Source organism: Populus trichocarpa, chromosome 1, assembly GCF_000002775.5.
Source record: "Populus trichocarpa isolate Nisqually-1 chromosome 1, P.trichocarpa_v4.1, whole genome shotgun sequence".
Lineage (NCBI taxonomy): Eukaryota > Viridiplantae > Streptophyta > Magnoliopsida > Malpighiales > Salicaceae > Populus > Populus trichocarpa.
This window is the reverse complement of record NC_037285.2, coordinates 22088381-22108958: the sequence shown is the minus strand read 5'-3', so window position 1 is coordinate 22108958 and position 20578 is coordinate 22088381. Positions and strand designations below refer to the sequence as shown.

The 20578-nt window shown below is 33.1% G+C and overlaps 1 protein-coding gene across 2 annotated transcripts; it reads left to right on the top strand.

The window, feature by feature from the left end:
- Nucleotides 1–6434: 6434 nt before the first annotated feature.
- On the top strand, nt 6435–17533 carry LOC7486662 (replication factor C subunit 1). Of its 2 annotated transcripts, XM_024585659.2 has the most exons (23): nt 6435–6606; nt 6713–6765; nt 6850–6960; nt 7434–7901; nt 7992–8059; nt 8256–8331; nt 8412–8473; nt 8556–8701; nt 8880–9034; nt 9151–9339; nt 9460–9581; nt 9662–9869; nt 10848–10901; nt 11443–11612; nt 12244–12334; nt 13447–13628; nt 13723–13762; nt 14626–14750; nt 15058–15130; nt 15873–15965; nt 16047–16293; nt 16888–16944; nt 17150–17533. In XM_024585659.2, the coding sequence occupies exons 2-23, from the start codon at nt 6763–6765 to the stop codon at nt 17317–17319; spliced, it is 2910 nt and encodes a 969-aa protein (XP_024441427.2). In that variant the 5' UTR covers nt 6435–6606; nt 6713–6762; the 3' UTR covers nt 17320–17533. The 2 variants fall into 2 exon arrangements, with proteins under 2 accessions (XP_024441427.2, XP_024441424.2); XM_024585656.2 differs by having other exon boundaries at nt 6435–6765.
- Nucleotides 17534–20578: the final 3045 nt, after the last annotated feature.

Genomic DNA, 20578 nt, shown 5'->3' with positions numbered 1-20578 from the left:
ATATTTATAACACACATTATTATATTAACACATGTGGGTGGGCGCGGACATGTCCAGGCCCAACTTGGGGGTGGGCGTGGACGCCTCATCGCCTATCTTGGGGTCGCGTCCACGCCCAACTCGAGTGTGGGCGAGCACGCGTTCAGACCCAACTTGGGATTAGGCATAGACACGTCCAACCCCAACTTGGGTGTGGGCGTGGACGCGTCTAGACCCAACTTGGGTGTAGGCGTGGTTAGGTGCTCCAAGTTGGGCGTAGACATGTCCAAGCCCACCTTAGGGTTGGGCGTGGATTCATCCAGACCCACCTTGAGGCTGGGCGTGGATCCTCCACGCTTGGGGTTGGGCAAGTACGCGTCCACGCCTAACTTGGTGTTGGGGCGAGCACACGTCTAGCCCCAACTTGGGGTTGGGCGTGGACGCGTCCAGCCCAACTTGGATGTGGGCATGGCTGGGTGCCCCAAGTTGTCAACGCCCACCTTGGGGTTGGGCGTGGATGCTTCCACGCCCACCTTGGGGTTGCGCGTGGACGCGTCCAGGCTCAATTTCGAGTTGGGCGTGGACGCGCCTAGACTTTTAATTATAATAAAAATAAAAATAATTATAACACAAATGATATTATTTTTAATATTAATACTTTTAATCATAATAAAAATAAAAAAAATTATAACACAAATAATAATCTTTGTAATATTAATACTCTTAATCATAAGAAAAATAAAAACAATAATACTATTTTTAATATTAATACATTTAATCATAATAAAAATAAAAATAATTATAACAAAAATAATTTTTTTAAAATATTAATAATATGTTTTTTCAAATTTATTGATAATATCAATAATAATAATAATAATAATAATAATAATATTTATAACACAAATGATAATATTTTTAATATTCACACTATTAATTATAATAAAAATAATAATATTTATAACATAAGTAATTGTATTAAGAATTTCAATGATGATTACAACACAAATAATAATATTTTTATATCAATACTTTGAGTTATAATAAAAATAATAATATTTATAACACAAATAATACTATTTTTTATATGAACACTTTGAATTATAAGAGAAAAAATAATACTTATAAAACACATTATTATATTAACACAAGTGGTTGGGCGCGGACGCGTTCAGACCCAACTTAGGTGTGGGTGTGGCTTGGTGCCCCAAGTTGGGCATAAACGTGTCAAAGCCCACCTGGAGTGGGCGTGGACTTGTCCAGACCCACCTTGGGGTTGGGCGTGGAACCTTCACGCCCACCTTGGGGTTGGGCGTGGATGCGTCCACATCCAACTTGGGTCTAGACGAGCACGCGTCCAGCCCCAACTTGGGGTTGGGCGTGGATGCGTCCAGCCCAACTTGGGTGTGGGCGTGGCTGGGTGCCCCAACTTGGGCGTGGGCGCTTCCACGCCCACCTTGGGGTTGCGCGTGGATGCATCTAGGCCCAAATTCGGGTTGGATGTGGACGCGTCCAGCCCAACTTGGGTGTGGGCGTGGCTGGGTGCCCCAACTTGGGCGTGGGCGCTTCCACGCCCACCTTGGGGTTGCGCGTGGATGCATCCAGGCCCAAATTCGGGTTGGATGTAGACGCGTCTAGACTTTTAATTATAATAAAAATAAAAATAATTATAACACAAATAATACTATTTTTAATATTAATACTTTTAATCATAATAAAAAAAATATTATAACACAAATAATACTCTTTGTAATATTAATACTCTTAATCATAAGAAAAATAAAGATAATAATACTATTTTTAATATTAATAATTTTAATCATAATAAAAATAAAAATAATTATAACACAAATAAATTTTTTTAATATTAATAATATTTTTTTAAAAAAATTATTAATAATATCAATAATAATAATAATAATAATAATAATATTTATAACACAAATGATAATATTTTTAATATTCACACTATTAATTATAATAAAAATAATAATATTTATAACATAAATAATTGTATTAAGAATTTCAATGATGATTAACACACAAATAATAATATTTTTATATCAATACTTTGAGTTATAATAAAAATAATAATATTTATAACACAAATAATACTATTTTTTATATGAACACTTTGAATTATAAGAGAAAAAATAATACTTATAAAACACATTATTATATTAACACATGTGGTTGGGTGCGGACGCGTCCAGACCCAACTTGGGGTTAGGCATGGACGCCTCCTCGCCCACCTTTGGGTTGGGCGTGGATGCTCGGGTTTGGGCAAGCACGCATCCAAACCCAACTTGAGGATGGGCGTGGACCAACCAGACCCAACTTGGGTGTGGGCGTGGCTGGGTGCCCCAAGTTAGGCGTGGACGTATCCAAGCCCACCTTAACCAGACCCAACTTGGGTGTGGGCGTGGCTGGGTGCCCCAAGTTAGGCGTGGACGTATCCAAACCCACCTTAGGGTTGGGCGTGGACGCCACCAGGGCCATCTCCGGGTCTGCCAAAGACAATCAAGTCTTTTGCCAAGACCCAAGCACCAGGTGACGCGTGGGTCTGGCCTAAGCAAGGGTAGGGTTGCCCATGCGCCATGTGGAGCTCGGGTTTGCCCAAGAGCCATGTGGCGTTTGGGCTGCCGTAGCCAACCGGGCAGCCTAAGAACTAGGTGTCCACTCTCATGGCCTGCAGCCCTACCAAAACTTATGCTGACCATTTTCTCTTCAATGCCAAATGCACCATAGCGAAAAGACAACTTCATCCCTCACCTGTTGCCCTTGCAACTCTTTGTGTCAAGGACTGGACTGTCATTACACTGCTCCAATTCACAGTGCTTTGTGTCTATGTAAACAGTAACAGGGACACTGATTCCTTTTATTATATTACATAATGTAATTATAAAAAAGACAACTATTACTATAAAAAGCTAAAATCTTATTCAAAGAGCATGGCATAATAGAATAATTTTTTAGTATCATTATAATTATTTCTCGATTTTATTTAAATATAAAAAAAAAATAAGGAGGGCCTAGAGAATTAAGTCTGGCGTGTTCGGACTCGGTAAGATGGCCTACGCAGCCCTGGACATGGTAGGATGGCCTCGTTGTGCCTCAGCATTGGAGTTTGGAGCTTAGACCTAAAAAAATTTGAAAGGTAATGGACAAAATGTCACCTATTGCGACAATCTCTGGAGATGATGGGAAATCAGGTTAAAGTTTTTGAACTCTAGAAACTATAATTTCAACTTTTTTTCCCCTAAAAACATGAGAAAAAAATATACTTTTAAAATTTTATTTTCAACAACAAAACATAATTTTATTGGCATGAAAACTCAAAAACAAATCAAATAAATTTTTTTAAATCTCAATCAGGATCATTAAAGGTAAAAATTACCTTTATTAAGTTCTTTATTCTCTTAAAAAAGAGTTTGTAAACATTAAAATCAGGGCTATTGTTCCTGAAATTTGATTTTCTAAGAACTCTCTCTCTTGATAACATTCTCTCAAATGCAAAGCATGTGAAGTTTTGTTATTGAAATATAAATGTAAAAAGTTACAGGAATCAAAGTGCAATGCAATTTGAATTGTAAACATGAAAAAGAAGGTCGGTTTTTTGCCAATATCAATCCCTATTCTTTCAAAGAAAAAATTATAGAAATATAATATTGTTTAGAAAAAATTAAAAAACATTAATTAGCATTTTTGTTTAGAATATTTAAGGGTAGTTTAATATATATATATATATATATATATAATAGAAAAAATATAAAAAAATAATGATTAGTATTTCTACTTCAAGGGTAAATTAAATATTTTTATATAAAAAATAAAAAATATATATTTGAAATTTCTATTTAGTTTAGATGTTTTTTTTTTATAAAAAGTAAATTATATATATAAAAAAATTAATTAGACATGAATATTAGATCCAAGACGCTTGAGTTTGACATGACCGCCAAACTCAAGGCGCCCAAGTCTATTGGGTCTGGCATGACTGCCAGACCTAAGGCTTTTGAGTTTTGCTTTGCCGCTAGACTCAAATAGCTTAAAACATTTTCTATAATCTTAATAGTTTTTTGACATTTGAAAAAAAATAGTATTGATCCAATACGGAGCGCGGACCAATATACTAATTAATCTATTATATACTAATAATTTAGGCCTCCACGCGTCTACTCTTTCCTCTTTTAAGCTAGATGCTTGAGAAGGCTCATCAGGTTTTTTTATTATTTAAAAGGGAGTTTTTATTAAAATTAATAATTGCAATGCTATTTGATAAATTATTTAATTATGTCATTTTTTTAAAATGAAATTAGATATTTTATGCTTATATTTGAAACCATTGTTTTTTATCAATTATATATCAGCCTAATATAGAAAAAATGGTAAAAACATTATACATTAATATTCAAGGGAATTAAATAGTCTTTTGATTGTTAATTTTTATATGGTTTTCATGGATGTTTTTTATATAGTCACATAAAGATTATAAAAATATTTTTTTACTTTTGTTTGAAACTTTTTTTTATATTATAATAAGTTTTTGCTTAAAAAAATGTGTTTTAATAAAAAATAATTCAATAAGAAAACATGAGTTTCGCCTCTAGATATAACTTTTTTCACTATATGGTTTAAATTATTGAAATTCTTGTGAATAATTTGTTTGGTTATCTTGGATTTATATATTAAAAAACAATATTGTTAATAAAAATAGATAAATTTTTCATAAGATTTTGGTGCTGATGTTTTGTGTTTTAATTTGATTTAAACAGTTAGATTTCACCTAAAAAACAACAAATTAAGCTCTTATTTGAGATTGCGGTTCAAATAAAAATTGGTTAAAATTTATTTATTTTTATTTAAAATTAATTTTTTATATATGTTTGGATTATTTTGATATACTGATATAAAAAAATAAATTTTAATAAAAAAATAAAAATATTATTTTAATGTATTTATGAGTGAAAAACACTTGGAAAAACAACTGTTACTACACTCTCAAACATCCCTCGGTAGCAATAATAGAAACAAAGCTACTACACCATTATACCATACCATTGTTAAAAATCTAAAAAGCATGGCTATTTTACTATACAAAATACATTGTTTACCCTTTCATATTTTACTACGAACATGCTATTCAAGATTTTGCTTTTTTTTTCTTCAAATTTGTTCTTAAACTATTTTTTGTGCAATTGCATCTTTTTTTAGTTAAATTCAAGGGCAATTTAATTAAATTTGTTGATTATAAACAAAATTAAAACAGAGAACCAAACTAGAAAAGACACCATAAATAGGTGATGTTTTCAAAGTTTCCACAATAAGTTTAATTTAGTCCTCACACTTTAAAAATTATACATGTTTGGTCTCTTAATATTTTTTTCAAATCAATTTTGATATAAAAAGTTTATTTTCTTATTTTTTGGTTCTTGGAGATTGTTGAATTCCAGCGGCAGAGAGAAAAAATATCATTGACATTGATTTTGATCACCAAAATAGTTGGCTTTTATTTCAAATAATTTCATTTGATGAGTGAATTTTCATATTATGTGCCTTTTTTTTTACATTAAAAGTGCCCACAAACACAAATATAAGCTCGAGAATATTTTTGTTTTTGGGTTTTGGGATGTTTTTTGAGACTGTGGATAAATTAATATGTTTCTAGGGTGTTTTGGGTAAAAACATGGCTTTTTGGATTAAAAAAACCCATAAATCCTAGTTTCTTGGCCACCACAATGACTAAAATCTAGGCAAAATTAGACGATTGGACCTTAAAAAATGAATCAGACCCAACAACGTTTGATCTTATTTTTATATATATATTTTGAAAAAAAATATAAAAAAGTATTAATTAAAAAAATTAATACTTTTTTAAATTTTTTTAAATTTTTTTTTGTATTTAAATTAATATCAATTTTCTCTTTTATTTTGTTTATATAACATATTTTAAATGACAATTATTTTTTAAATTATTTTGTATGTGTTTAATTTTTGAAGAAATTATTTAAATTTATCTATAATGTTTTTATGTTTTTTATGAATAAAAAAATAATTTTTTTGGATAATATTTGTAATATGTATAACCTTACATAATATTTTTTTATTTTTATTTTATTTAATAAATTTCACGTGCATATAGTTTTATTATCATTTAATTGAATAAAAAATTAATTTTGATAAATAAAATTATTCAACACAACTAAATAAAAGGTCCGTGTTGGAATATCAAATATTTTAATCTATACAAGTTTATTTGTTTTCCATTTTTATTATCTTAATATCTTAAACTTTTTTTTACATATATAATTCTTATTTTTTTTTAATTATATATATATATAAATTTTTAAATTTACACTTATAATTTGTTTTTACAAATATATGATAAAAAAAAACATGCATGTCAAATTTCTTTTATAAAAATAAAATAAAATATGTGACACGGGTCAAATAGCTTGCATAGCAAACTCTCGTCCATCGTTTAGCTTCCAGGGCGCACAAAATTACACCAGAAACAAAACTAATACCTACACTCTCCCTCCGCTCGCACGTTCGTTTCTTTCGCTGGAAACCTCAGAGAGCCGAAACGTTTCGGTCTCTGACGCCAAAAACAGAGCCCTGAAAAGGGTTCATCTTCTTTCTTTCTAACTTCCACCGATAAACCCTAAACCCAAGTTTTTCTCGAATTATTTAATTCACAAGTTTATTCACTAATTTTAATCTTTCTCTCCAGATTGCGTCAATTAATCACGTCGTGATTTTTGTACAGATTTCAGTTTTAAAATGGTGAGTTAGGGTTTTCTTTTGTTATTATTTATGATTATTAGGTTTAATAAAGTTTCTTATTTTTAATTTTTTCTTTTTTTGTAGCAACGAGATATTCGAAAATGGTTTATGAAGGCACACGATAAAGGCAATGACAATGCTGCTACCAATGCTGAGAAGAAACCTCCTCCAACTGAGCCGAAGACCGAAACACCTGTAGGCAATTTACCGCCTGGATGTTATGTTTTGATAAATGCTTGCTTGGTTGATTGACTGTACCTTAATTTTTTATGGGATGCATGTTTCATGTCATGGTTTTAGGGTATAAAGATTGAAGATTGGAATAAAAAGATTTGGCATGCTGATGGCTAATGGGCCTCATTTGTTTTGCAAAGAAAAAGAAAAATGCAGAATTTAACTTTGGGAAGTTGAGGAAAACAGTATTTCGGACTCGGTTATTAGGATGTTTTGTTGCTGTGATTTTCTTTTATTGTTATTACTGTCTAATAGAGAGTGATTAAGCTGAATGGTTGTGTTAGGTTATGTTTTCTGGAGAAAGTATTTTGAACTAGAATATTGGATATTTAGAAATAGTATTTTTTTTTTAAGTTCTTTTATTTCTTTGCTTCTCTAATAAGAAAGGGGAGTTGTTGATATGTGGTTTATTTATTTTTTTGGGGTATAATTAGGTGTGTGGAGGACAAGAAGGTTCAGGAAGGAGGAAAAATAGCAAGTATTTTGCGGCAAATAAACAGAAGCAAAAAGAGGATAAAGAAATAGAGGATCTTCCTGCTAAGAGGAAAGCTCAAAATGATGGTGTCCAATCTGTGAAACCCCCACCTTCTAAAAAGGTTCACAAAGTTGATGATGAAGAAGAAGATGATGATTTTTCCTTGCCCAAGAAGAAGAATGATGCTTCTCCTAGTAAGAAATTGAAGAGCAGTTCAGGCAGGGGAATTGCTCAGAAACCTGTACATGTTAACGAAAGTGATGAAGATGATGTGAAGGATACTGAATCTCCTCTGAAATCTGGTGGCAGAGGTCGTGGTGGTAGGGGTGTGTCTGGGGCACCATCTGGTGGAAGGGGCAGAGGTGGTGGACGGGGAGGATTTATGAACTTTGGTGAGAAGAAAGATCCTCCACACAAAGGAGAAAAGGTAAATGGAAAACCGGATTTGTCTGATTCAATTAGTTAAACCAATTAGTAGATATTTTATGTTAACATCAAATCTGAATGTTGGCATCAGGAAGTCCCTGAAGGTGCTCCTAATTGTTTAGCTGGTTTAACTTTTGTGATTAGTGGAACGCTTGACAGGTATTTCTGCTTGTGGATAAATGTATTGTACTTGGTTATATAGAAGAATATTGATATATTTTCTGTTTGTGCATGTTAAGATAATTTGGAGGTTGTCTTATATGTTGCACTTTTTTGCTGCTTTGACAATGCCTGTTGCAGTGTCATTTCCATGTGATAAAACTAACCATGTTTTGAATTTGGACCATGCTTACAGTTTGGAAAGAGAAGAGGCAGAAGACTTGATTAAAAGGCATGGAGGTCGTGTTACTGGATCTGTCAGCAAGAAAACGGTCATCCACATTTCTATCCTGTTGTTTCTTGGATTCATGTGGCAGTGTTGGTATTTGATTAATACAATGTCTGTTTGCAGAGTTATCTTTTATGTGATGAGGATATTGAGGGACGGAAATCTTCAAAAGCCAAAGAACTTGGGTAGGCTACCTCAGATCCACACATGTATTTATATTCAAGTTTGTTATTGCTTTTATTTTATTAATACTATTTCTTCATGCAGCACACCTTTTCTTACCGAGGATGGGCTGTTTGATAAGATCCTCTCCTCAAAGAATTCAAAAGCCCCGGCACGAGAAGACTCAAAGGTGTCTGTGGAGAAAGTCACATCTCTGCCAAAGAAAAGTCCTCAGAAAGCAGACTTGAAGAGTATGCTTCCAGTATCTTTATGTTTGTAATAATTATTTTATATTTTTTAATACAAGTATCATGGCTTCATTCTTTAGTGAGAAAATAATGTATTACACTGTGAGTTTGTTTTATTGTTGCATCATTTGTTTTGAAATTTAAAATTTTTTTAAATGTAAAAAAGCTGTTTATTCTGCAGGTAGCTCTTTGATGTCAAATGCAACCCACAAAGATTTGGGTGCAGGTTCCCAGCAAGCAAAGCAGAAAGATCAAGCTATACAACGCTCATCCCTAATATGGACAGAAAAATATAGGCCAAAGGTTCCAAATGAGATGATAGGAAATCCATCACTGGTACGTGCATTAGTTGTTGTCTTCCAGTGACTTTTTCTGCTTTTGAAATTTGATATTATCTTTATTTATTCTTTAGAAGGAAAAGAATTAAGATTTCACAATGTGTTCCTCTTCAGGTTACTCAGCTCCATAATTGGTTGAAGAACTGGAATGAGCAGTTCCATGACACTGGAAACAAGGGAAAGGGCAAAAAACAAAACGATTCTACCGCAAAAAAAGCTGTTCTATTGAGTGGACCACCTGGAATAGGGAAAACAACATCAGCAAAGCTGGTCTCTAAAATGCTCGGTTTCCAGGCAATCGAGGTGGCATACTTTCTATGCAAATTTGTTGAACTATGGAAGTGTCTGTATTAATCAGTGCTTATTGCTTATGGTTTTTTCATTGTCTGTCTCCCACTTATTTGCTTAGTATTTACCATTCAGGTAAATGCCAGTGACAATCGTGGGAAGGCAGATGCCAAGATTTTTAAAGGAATCAGTGGAAGCAATGCAAATTGCATAAAGGAACTTATCAGCAATGAAGCTCTGGGTTTTGAGATGGATAGGTTGATTAATTATTATTGTTTACTTAACATTGTGAAAAATGCAGTTAAACTTTTACCCATTGATCGATCATCAATTGCAGGTCAAAGCATCTGAAAACAGTTTTGATCATGGATGAGGTAGATGGAATGTCTGCTGGGGATAGAGGTGGAGTTGCTGATCTTATTGCTAGTATAAAGATTTCCAAAATTCCTATCATCTGCATCTGTAATGACCGTTATAGTCAGAAGCTAAAAAGTCTTGTGAACTATTGCTTGCTTCTCAGTTTCCGGAAGCCTACAAAACAACAGGTCCTTTTTTTTGTTCTTTCTGTGTCTCTTGGTTTCAATATATAATTTTTTTGGTTCATTTCTTTCAATTTCAATGTAAATACATCAAGGACAGGCTTGATTTACTTTTGTGTTCAAGTTTATATGCTAGTGTCATCATTTTCTTATGATAAAGGAGTTGTACTAGATGCCATTACTTTCTCTTTTAGCAGGTCAATACTTAAATAAGGTTTTCATGACAGTCAAGAACCATTTGTCAGAAAAATTGTACTCAGCTCTTTTTGTGTCCGAGCAGTGTTGTAGGAGGATTTGTGTGGAGATGTGCATGTTCTAAACCTATGGAATTTACATAAAAGCAGGCTATACCACAACTTGAAACTGCACACTGCACTCCAAGGATTTAATCATTCCTCAAGACAATGCCCCCTAGTTTTGCTCAATGCTAGATATTATAGTTGATGGTATCATTTGCTACCTATATGGTTATGCTATGGAGAATGTTGCTTGGCAAACAACACATTTTCTGTAAGTGAAAATTCAAATTTATTCATAAATATGCTTAGCATAATCTGGTCTTCAAGTGATCTCTAGTTTCCACTACAACGTGCCTCTGATTTCATGGAGTCACATTTTTTTCTTCATGTTTGTGCATTGTGCATGTATATTAGCACCTGTGCATTTGTTCAAATGTTTTTAAAAAGCAAGTAACAATATTCCTTCGGAACATAATGGAATATGTTGTAATTTAGTGAGAGAGGGGAATAATTGTGCTAAATCATGCATTTCCACTTTGTGCTACAAGAATTAGTGTATGCATTTGTGCATGGTGTGCGCTCTTCTGTGTGACTGTGACACAGGAAGTTGTTGCCCCTAATGTGCTTAGCGCAATATAAATTTTTTGTACTCTCAGCTATGTGTTGATTATAGGGTTATACTTTAATCTTTGGGACAATTGCAATGGAATAATTTGTTATTAACAGTGATTTTCGTGTTTTGTAGATGGCAAAGAGGTTAACTCAAGTTGCAAATGCAGAAGGCCTTCAAGTTAATGAGGTAAATGATTGTCTTGTTCAAAATTTTTGCTCTCTTAAATTGGTTTGGTGTGAACATCCTTTGGTAGTTCATCTGTATTGTGCTCTTCTCACCGAATTTGAAGCTTCCAAATTATTTATTTTGGACGTTGCACTTACTGAGAATAGGAGTCTTAATGAAAATGGTCAGTGTTTGAAATTCTAAAGCTGGTTCTATACTTTTCCTAATGAAAGGCACCAACCGGTTGCAAGAATCCCAGGGCATCTACAAATCTGTAACAGAAAGCACATCAACAAAAATGATTTCTTCCTGTACAAAAAGTGAAGGTTTAATTAAATTCTAAAATATGGAGGTAACACCACCTCCTTAAAAGCTACCCTATTGTGCTCCCTCCACAATAGCCAAAAAAGAATTTTAAGAGATTATTGCAAGAGTTTTCTTCTGTACTGGAATGCATACCCCTGCAAGCCACACCTTTGGTAAAGGTCCCATACTTGGTTAGTCACCTGTTTCTTACATTTGCATTTTGTCGGGCACTAAATGGTGGCTAATAACCTTGCAGATTGCACTTGAGGAGCTTGCAGAAAGGGTGAATGGAGATATGCGCATGGCATTAAACCAATTACAATATATGAGCCTCTCAATGTCAGTCATTAATTATGATGATGTAAGACAGCGCCTTCAAGGAAGTGCAAAAGATGAAGATATTTCACCATTCACCGCTGTGGATAAGTATGACTTGATGATCCAATTCTTACCTCTTCAATGCTGTTTTAGATGCTGTCTATTTAAAGTCATGATGTCTTAACTTGGAACAACTCTAAACTGGATTCTAGGAAAAAGAAATCATGCCGTGTCCTTTGTGATTTTTTTTTAATTGTGGAAACAAGCATATTGTAATTCATAATATTTGAGGTTCCCAGCTTCTATGAGAAGGGGTGCCAGGTTGTTTCTTGTGTAAATCATGATCTAATATTGTCAGATCAGTCCTGTAGGCATGGAACAGGTTATTGCTTGCTAATGCAAAAGATAATGAACCATTTATCAATAAAAGAAAGGTAAACCTATGTTTGAAAATCTGTGATTCGACTTTTATAGATGAGTTATTTATGTTGCATGATCTGTTCTCCACTCCAATCTTTCCCTTTTTAATTTTTTCTTCTTGTTTCTTTCTCCTTCTGACTCAAGTGAATGGATGATAGCACCTGCAGCCAAGCTTTCTTTTTCTCCTTCTTGCTCTTAGAATAAGAATGAAAAAATGTGCTCAATGAATGCTGATCTTTTATTTCATTTTGTTTCTGTCTTTGTATGATTACGGATTTTATTCTTCCAGTATGCTTCTCATTGTCATCTTTGGTGTTAGGCTGTTTGGCTTTAGTGGAGGAAAGCTGAGAATGGATGAGCGGATTGACCTCAGTATGAGTGATCCTGACTTGGTCCCTCTTCTTATACAGGTTTTTTTTCTCATTTTTTTTTTTTTTAATTCCATGAGAATTTTAGATTCTGAAGGTGGTTACTGAACATTTCTGGGTTTGCTTTAAACCACAGAGCATGCCAACTTCAAAATAAGGAGTGCTTTCTTTACCCCAATTTTTACTTGTGATGAAAGTCCTATGATAATGTTGTTAGGGTGGCATGGATCTTAGCCTTTCCAGCAGTCAGCAGAATCCTGCTGAGCCAGTATTTTTAGCTGAAAGTATTCTTCAATTGACTAAGTAGTTTCTTTTCAAAATTTAGCCATTGGTATTTTGGAGAAAAACACCATGATATTTCTCTGTTGATAGTAGTTAGAAATTTTCTGGCTAGCGTGTTGAAATTTCTTAATTATTTCCTAAGATACCGCTGCAAAATTTTAATAATTTTTCTATGCAGCTTTATAAATATTTTTCATATTGTGTTTTGAAACCCAAGTTGAATATGAAAAATTATGTGACAATACCGGAGATTACTCGAGTGATCCAAGTCATTATGTTAAGTGTTGTTCCCTGCTCTTGTTCCTGTTCCACACTGTTTATGTTCTAGGCATTTGTTTCATGTTCAGTCCCCAGGTCACTGGTTTGTCCTGTTCTTAAGTATGTGAAGTATGTTATACTTAAAGCTGAAGGGGAGAAAATAGATAGCAGGAAACAGGCAGTTGGTGGTAATGAGCTTGTGAAAAATGGAAAATTGCCGTTAGGCTCTCTTTTTTGTGGAATGTCACTTATTGGACACCAACCCTCAATATGCTCTCTCTAAAAAAACAAGTGGCATAATTAAAAATTCTCACTTTACTCAAAATCGTCCATTTCTCCTCATAAAGGGCAAAGAGGCGGTTCTACATCTACATCTGCTGGACAACATAAAAAAAGATGAATGGATTTACATGATAGCATTTCAATTTTCTCAAATGGAGGGCATTGTTATGTAACATAGCCCAAACCTCAATTCAATCATATTGAAAGAAAGCAAAACAGGTTCAATGGAGAAACTTGTCTTCTGTGTAAAAGCTCAAGAGTTTTTCACCATTGCAAAAAGCAGTCCATGTATCATAAATTATCCGCAGGAAGCTGATTCTGTAATTTGGCAGGAAAACTACATTAATTATAGGCCAAGTTCAATTGGTAAAGATGACAATGGGATGAAACGTATGAGCTTGATTGCACGTGCTGCTGAGTCTATTGCCGATGGAGATATAATAAATGTGCAGATCCGAAGATATCGACAGTGGCAGCTCTCTCAAACTGGTTCTCTGTCATCCTGTATCATTCCGTATGTATCACCATATTGCTCTGGAAACATCAAGAGTTCTTCATGTGTTTTTCTTGCTCTCTAATTGCGATTCTCTATTTTGGTTTGTAACCAGTGCTGCATTGTTGCATGGATCAAGGGAGACACTTGAACAGGTAATGAATGTCTCTTGAAGCTTGACATGCTTTGCCATCTCTGGTGAAGTTACATCAAATGGAAAGATTTTTAGCTAGTAGTTGGTTTCGATGTATGCTTATTTTGCAACAAATTTAGATGAATAGATTAAGTTGTGCTATGCTACAAACCATCTAAAAAGCCTAAAACTCCCCTCCATTATGCCTCATGTCTGTTAAAGATTCAAACTGCCAAGCAGAGATTATGTTGAGAAAATCAAACAGATAGCCTGATTTGGTATCAATACAACTTTTATTCTTGCTTTCCAAAAGCAGTTGGCTACAGGCCTCCACTCTCATTATTAGCCAAGTCACATCTATTGTCAGATCAGAGGATCATTTATTTTCTCTTCTTTTTTCTTTTCCTTCATTTGCTTTCACTTTTGTCTTTATGGGATTTTCGTCTTGCACAGAATCCAATTAGTCTTCATGTTTATTTATTTTTTATTTGAATGAGTCAATTTTTAACTTCATCTTGCCTAGAAGTCTGATAAAAAAAATTGTTTGTAATAATCATTGCATCATTTTTCGACAACCAATTATTTTATGCCTGCACTAATGAGCTTAGTTTGGTGAGCTTGTCACTTGATTTAGGTTGGACTAAAGTTTTGTAGAATTGTTTCTATTTCTTTTCTGTTTCACCGTGTACAACTACCGCTCTTTTTTTGGTGTTATTGCCTCATTCTTTTATTTGAGGATATGCTATATGGATTTTTCTGTCTGGTGAAGGTTCTGGAGAGCCTACCCTTCTCACGCTTGTTAGTTGGAGTTGATAACTTAGTTGTATATAGAATGTTTATATTCTTAGTACCTCAATTGTTTATTTTATGGATTCTCATTTTCAGGGTGAACGGAATTTTAATAGATTTGGTGGGTGGCTGGGAAAGAATTCAACAGCGGGCAAAAATTCGAGGCTTTTGGAGGATCTGCATGTTCATCTCCTTGCTTCTCGTGAATCTAATATGGGGAGGTAACTGTTTCTATACCTGCTTTTATCATTCATTTGTTTCGAAGTAATACATTGCTGATTCTTATATATCAATTTATAGCCTATGCATGTGCACATATATGAATGCACTGGCTTGATTGAACTTCAGTGAATATTTAATCACTTTTAAAATAATTTAAGTGATGGAGAAGGCTACTTTCTGTTGCCGTGTTACTATGCCTACTTCTTGCACTGCCAATTCGAAATCTAGAATTTCAATTGGGTGATTTATCTCTATTCAGTCTCCTTTGGAAGCTGTGTGATCATTCTTTCATTTCCATTCCTGCAGGGAGACACTTCGACTTGACTACCTTACAGTTCTTCTGAAACAATTGACAGATCCTCTTCGGGTGCTGCCTAAGGTTTGACGTTATTGCTATTTTTTTTGTGTGGAGCTGGTCAGCATAGCCAAATGCAAGCAGTGTGCTTGCCTGGGTCTAAGATCAGATTCACTTGTCCAATTTCTTAAAACAAACTGGTAGGGGTACATGCCATAGTTCTGATTTTCTAGTAAAGAAAAGGGAAGAGATAATTCATAATATGGTATTTGAATAGCTGCAAGTACTATAGCAGGGTGCGAAAACCAAAAGCCTTCTTTTTAAGTTCCTCCCAGGTCATAATTTACTTGCCTTGTTCAAAGTCAAAGCAATGGGGGTATTGACTTTGGCACTGAAGCTAAGGGACAGAGGCTTTGGAAGAATGCTGGTTAAATTAATGTTCATTGGATTACTGTGTAATTGTGCAGGGCCTTGGACAAGGTCTTTTACTTTTTCTTTTTAGTTCCTCTCTAAAGTGTGTGTGTGTGTGCTGTTGTGTGCTATTTACACCAAATAGTTGCGAAAGGCCCATACAGGAAAGCTGAAGAGTTTGCAGCATCATGACCTGATAATAATCACCTCTTTTATAAATAGTTGAATTGTCTGGTTGCGTGATTTTAGAAGTTGATTCTCACTTCATCAATTCACTTGAGCGAGTGCCTTATTGTCCCAAGTTTCGAATTTCATTGAGAATTCCTTTGACCTTTGATTTCTGAAGATAATTTGAAGAGAGAGATGTTTTATGTATGTTGACATTTTCTTTTTTTTTGCATGAACTGTTAACCAGGATGAAGCTGTTGAGAAGGTTGTGGAGTTCATGAATGTATACTCAATAAGTCAGGAGGATATGGATACCATTGTGGAGTTATCAAAATTTCAGGTGGCCCTATTTTGTATACATCATTGATGTCTCCTCTATTTTCATACTCTCAGATTATCTTATTGTTGCTTTGTGTATCAGGGGCATGGGAATCCATTGGACGGCATACCATCAACTGTCAAAGCGGCTCTGACAAGAGCATATAAAGAAGAAAGAAAATCAAGGATGGTACGAGCTGCAGATTTAGTCACACTTCCTGGAAAGAAGAAGGCCCCTAAGAAGCGTGTTGCAGCTATTCTAGAACCTTCTGATGATGGTCTAAGAGAGGAAAATGGTGACGCGGTGGCTGAAAGTGAAGAAGAAAACTCATCTGACACAGATGATATGGGTAAATGTTATTTTTTTGAAAATATCATAGACCATCCAATGATAGTTATCCTTCAACTTTCCTCTCCATCTCCCCCCCAAAAAAAAAACATGGCAGGTGCACGTGCACAACACTCACTATAGATCTGCTTGTGTGGCTTGTGTATTTTTCAGTGACTAGAGATATGCTTTGTGAGCAAGGACTAGGATCTGTTTTCCTTATAACATGAGATTTTCAAACATTTTAGCAACAGAGATATTCTCAGGGATTAGGGATGACAATTAAGCCTGGTAGAATTAGGGATACTAAGCACAGTGGGAAAAGCCATTGACTAGGTTGCCTTGTTTAACTTACAGTCTGATATATTATATCTGTGTTTCAATTACGTATTCTATTACCTCTCAACAATTTTGACTGTGCAAAGCATGGAGTACATAAAGATAGGAGATTATTGATCAATACCAATGCACTGCACCTTTTTTTTTTAAGGCATGGTGAGTCTATATCCAAAAAGATATACTTGTGGAATAATTGTTCTTCAATTGCAACATCTGGATAGAACGTTTAGATATTTGGTCTCAGTTCTTGGACTTAGTTTTTCCTTTCTTGTGGCAGAAGGAACTGGTAATGGCGAGAAGCTGCAGTCTGAGCTTCAGAGTTTAAATTCAAAAGGTGTGATATTTTCTCATGCATTCTTTTATCATGTTGGAAAGCTAATCTGAAATTCGATTTGTTATCTTAATACTCAAGTTGGTTTTTGAATCGACAATTGATTAAATCCAAAATCCAGTTAACTGTGAAAGGAATGCTCTATTAAATTGTGTATAGCCTAGAAATCGGATTGATGAGCTCATATAAACTATGCTGAACTGAACAGGAATCCAAGTAGAGGTGGAACTGAAGTGCAGAAAGGAAAGTTCAAAGTCTAAGAAGACCCCTACAGGAAGAGGAAAAGGTGGGTCTGCATCTACTGAAAAAAAACCAGCGGGCAGAGGGCGAGGTGGTTCTGGTTCCTCGGAGAAACCTGGAGCTAAGAGAAAGAGATGAAATTATTACTGTAAACCCTTGCAGTTGTAAAGTTTTGCTTGTTTATGACAAATGTAGGTGTACGCTTCTTTCTGTGAGCTGTAAAACTCGTTTTGGAGGATGCTTGTTGACTGTTGGTAGCAAATGTTACTGTGGTGACGCCTTCTTTTTCAGCACCACAGATTTTGTAGATCAGTTTTTGGATAATGTTTGAGATGGGATGGTTTGCTTGGAATTTTATCATCTCAACGTATGGATCTAGCTTCCTATAACTAAACCATGACGAAATGGAAACTCTGGGCGCCTTATATAAAGTGCTACTGTTGCTCTCCCGGATGCCGTGAAGAGATGTGGGTCCATTTGGCTGTTGGAATATCCAAGGTCAGTTTGTTGTTTGGAAAATATTTTTATGTGCTATTATTATTATTATTTTTCATTGATGGTTTTTAAATTATGATAAAATGAGAAGATGGGATGCTAGTGATAGAGAGAATAAAAGAGAGTTACCTATAGACAATAAGATGACGTGGATTTGTGCATTTTGTGAGGAGATTTTATTATGGGCCAATCGTATTAGACTATTTCAATTCTATGTTTTATCAGCTTTGGCAAAAGGGTTTAAGAAGGGTATAAAAAATAATTTCCCAACATTAAATACCAACATTTTCCTATACACAAGGATTGGCTTGTTTATTTTTTTATCTTAGGTTATTCATTGCATTTGAGAGAATCAAAATACTCACTAACCAAATCAATCTAATGTTTGGTAATGTGGTGAGATATAATTGAAACTGTATTTTATTCTAATTATAGTTTTAAAAATATTTGGTTAATTAATCTATATATCAAGTCTACTAAAATTTTGGTTAATTAATTTTCTTATAAGATCTTGATTTTGAAAAAATTTCAATTTTATTTTATTTTTTTAATTTTATTTTTTTAAAACGGTAACTACAAAATTTGAACACAATAACAAATACACACTCTACTGATTTTCTAAAAGTTTTTATATTTTTATTTTGTGTGCTATTGCCAAACAAGTCTTCAAATAATTCCCAAAAGTTATTGAAAAAAAATTTGTGATCATTTTAAAATTATTTGTGGATCCTCATATATATTTCACTTAATATCAGAGTTGTAGATCTATCTATATAAAATATTGATCTGATATTAAAAATACTAGTTTTTTTTTAATTTTAAAAAATTTCAAAAATCCTAAAAACTTTTCTTTATTTTAAAAATACAAAATATGTTTTATAAATTGCATTTTATCATATTTTAAAAATACAAAAAAAAAAACTTTTAATGAGTATCATAATAAATTTGTGATTATTCATTAGGATTTGACAAAAATTTCAAATAAAAAGCCTTTTATTTTTTTTTTTTGAACTTTACAATAGTTAGGTATGAGATGACAATTTCCTTATTGAGTAGATTTTTTTAAAATCTTAGATTGATTTTTTTTTTTTTTAGAAATGTTAGGTTTTAAGACTATATTTTTTAAAAAAATCTTAAACATAATTTTTTTTTTTTAAGAAAAAGAAATTTTTGAGGAATTAAAATTAGATTATGAGAGTTTGTCAAAAAAAAAAAAAAGATTGAAGTTCTCTTCTGAAGAAGAGAGATACTAGGACAAGCATCATCCCATGTGTTCTGGTGGTTCCTGTTTTGCAGCATGCTTACTGCTTGATATATTTTCTATATAAAGCTGGTTAAAGTCGTCTTCCATCCACACAAACATCCAGAGGGCACATACTAGCTCCCTTGAGGTGATGGAGCAATCAGAACCGTACGTGTTTGCATAATCACCATCCTCTTTTCAAAATTGATATTTTGTTTATAGAACACTGAAAATGGTGTCTATTTATTTTTAAGTTCTTAAAACTCATGGATTTATATTTTTTCTTGAACCTGGTAAAAACAATTCTAAGACCTGATTTTACCTAGCTCATTTTAATTTTTAAAGGAATTTCGAGTAAAAATCCATATTACATGAATTGTTTCATTGGATAAAAATGTAAAGGACTAATTCGAGTAATTATTCGAAATGGCAATCTTTTGCCCAAATTACCTGAATGCTCACTCTAGGCTAACATCTTTCAAAAAAAAAAAAAAAACAATTGGGAAAGTAATACACAAATAGAAAGAGATCTTGGAAAATATCACATTTAAAAAATGCTATAGAGAATTTGTATTGATTTTTGAATTAAAAAAATCTATTTATTCTTTTGTAAAATTTAAACAAAAAACACCAATAAAAAACAGTTTAGCTAGATTGAAATGTAAAATTTTATGTTGTTAAGAGAGCAGTTAGTGACATTATTAGTTACTTTTTAAGCTCACTTTGAAAAAATAAACTGGCATGAAAAAAAATTATTAAAACAATGATCTATTAAAAGTTAAAAGAATATCTCTACGTAATATTTCTCCTTCCTACTAATCTCTATTTTTTTTTCTTTAAAGTGGACAAAATAAATAATTAATAAAATATCACCAGTTACTCTTTTAATACCATAAAACTTCTCTATTAGGATTCTAAATTGCAATAAAAAAATCTGTATTTATTTTTTAAATTAAAAAAATGTATTTATTTTTGTTGTAAAAGTAAAAAAATAATAAAAAGAAACAGTTTAGATAAATTGGGACAATTAAAAATAAATGCAGTTTTTTTTTTAGAATTTGTACATACATTCAATCCAAATTCTAGAATCACAATATAGATTATTATTTTTTTATAGAATTTGTTGGATTGACTTTTTAAATAAAGACTTTGGTTAAATACAAAATCTATTTAAAAACTAGTTTATTCTTTTCTGTGATTAAAAACACATGATTATTAAGTTTTCTATTTTTTGTAGAAACTCTTTTTAAAAATTCCGTTTTTTTTTTTTTTTTTTAATAAAAGAGAAACCACTGCTGAGGAAAAAAAATGAGAAATCGTTGTTCCCAGATGTTTTTTATTTCAGAAAAACTCCACTCTAGGCCCATGCCCCTTCCTTTCCTCCTGCCTCAATCAAAAGTAATGGTCCTTCAGATCAATGAGTTAATTATAACTGAGAATTAAAAAAAAAAAATTATGTAAAGGTTCAAATCATTTGAACAACAAATTATATTTGTAAAACAAGCCTTTTCTTTCAGTGTGCGGTTGTGATATAAATAAATAAAAAAGGTTTCAAAAAAAGCAATTATGAAAATGAGTTGAAAAGGTGCTTAGTTAAAATCTGTAGATGAATAAAATATTAATTAAAAGATGCTATGAAAATGACTCAAAATTACATGT

What these genes read in the sequence shown, in the direction of transcription:
- LOC7486662 (XM_024585659.2), top strand. An exon ending in CTGGGTTTTGAGATGGATAG is followed by an intron (nt 9,582 to 9,661) that starts GTTGATTAATTA and finishes CATCAATTGCAG; the next exon opens with GTCAAAGCATCTGAAAACAG. An exon ending in GGAAGCCTACAAAACAACAG is followed by an intron (nt 9,870 to 10,847) that starts GTCCTTTTTTTT and finishes CGTGTTTTGTAG; the next exon opens with ATGGCAAAGAGGTTAACTCA.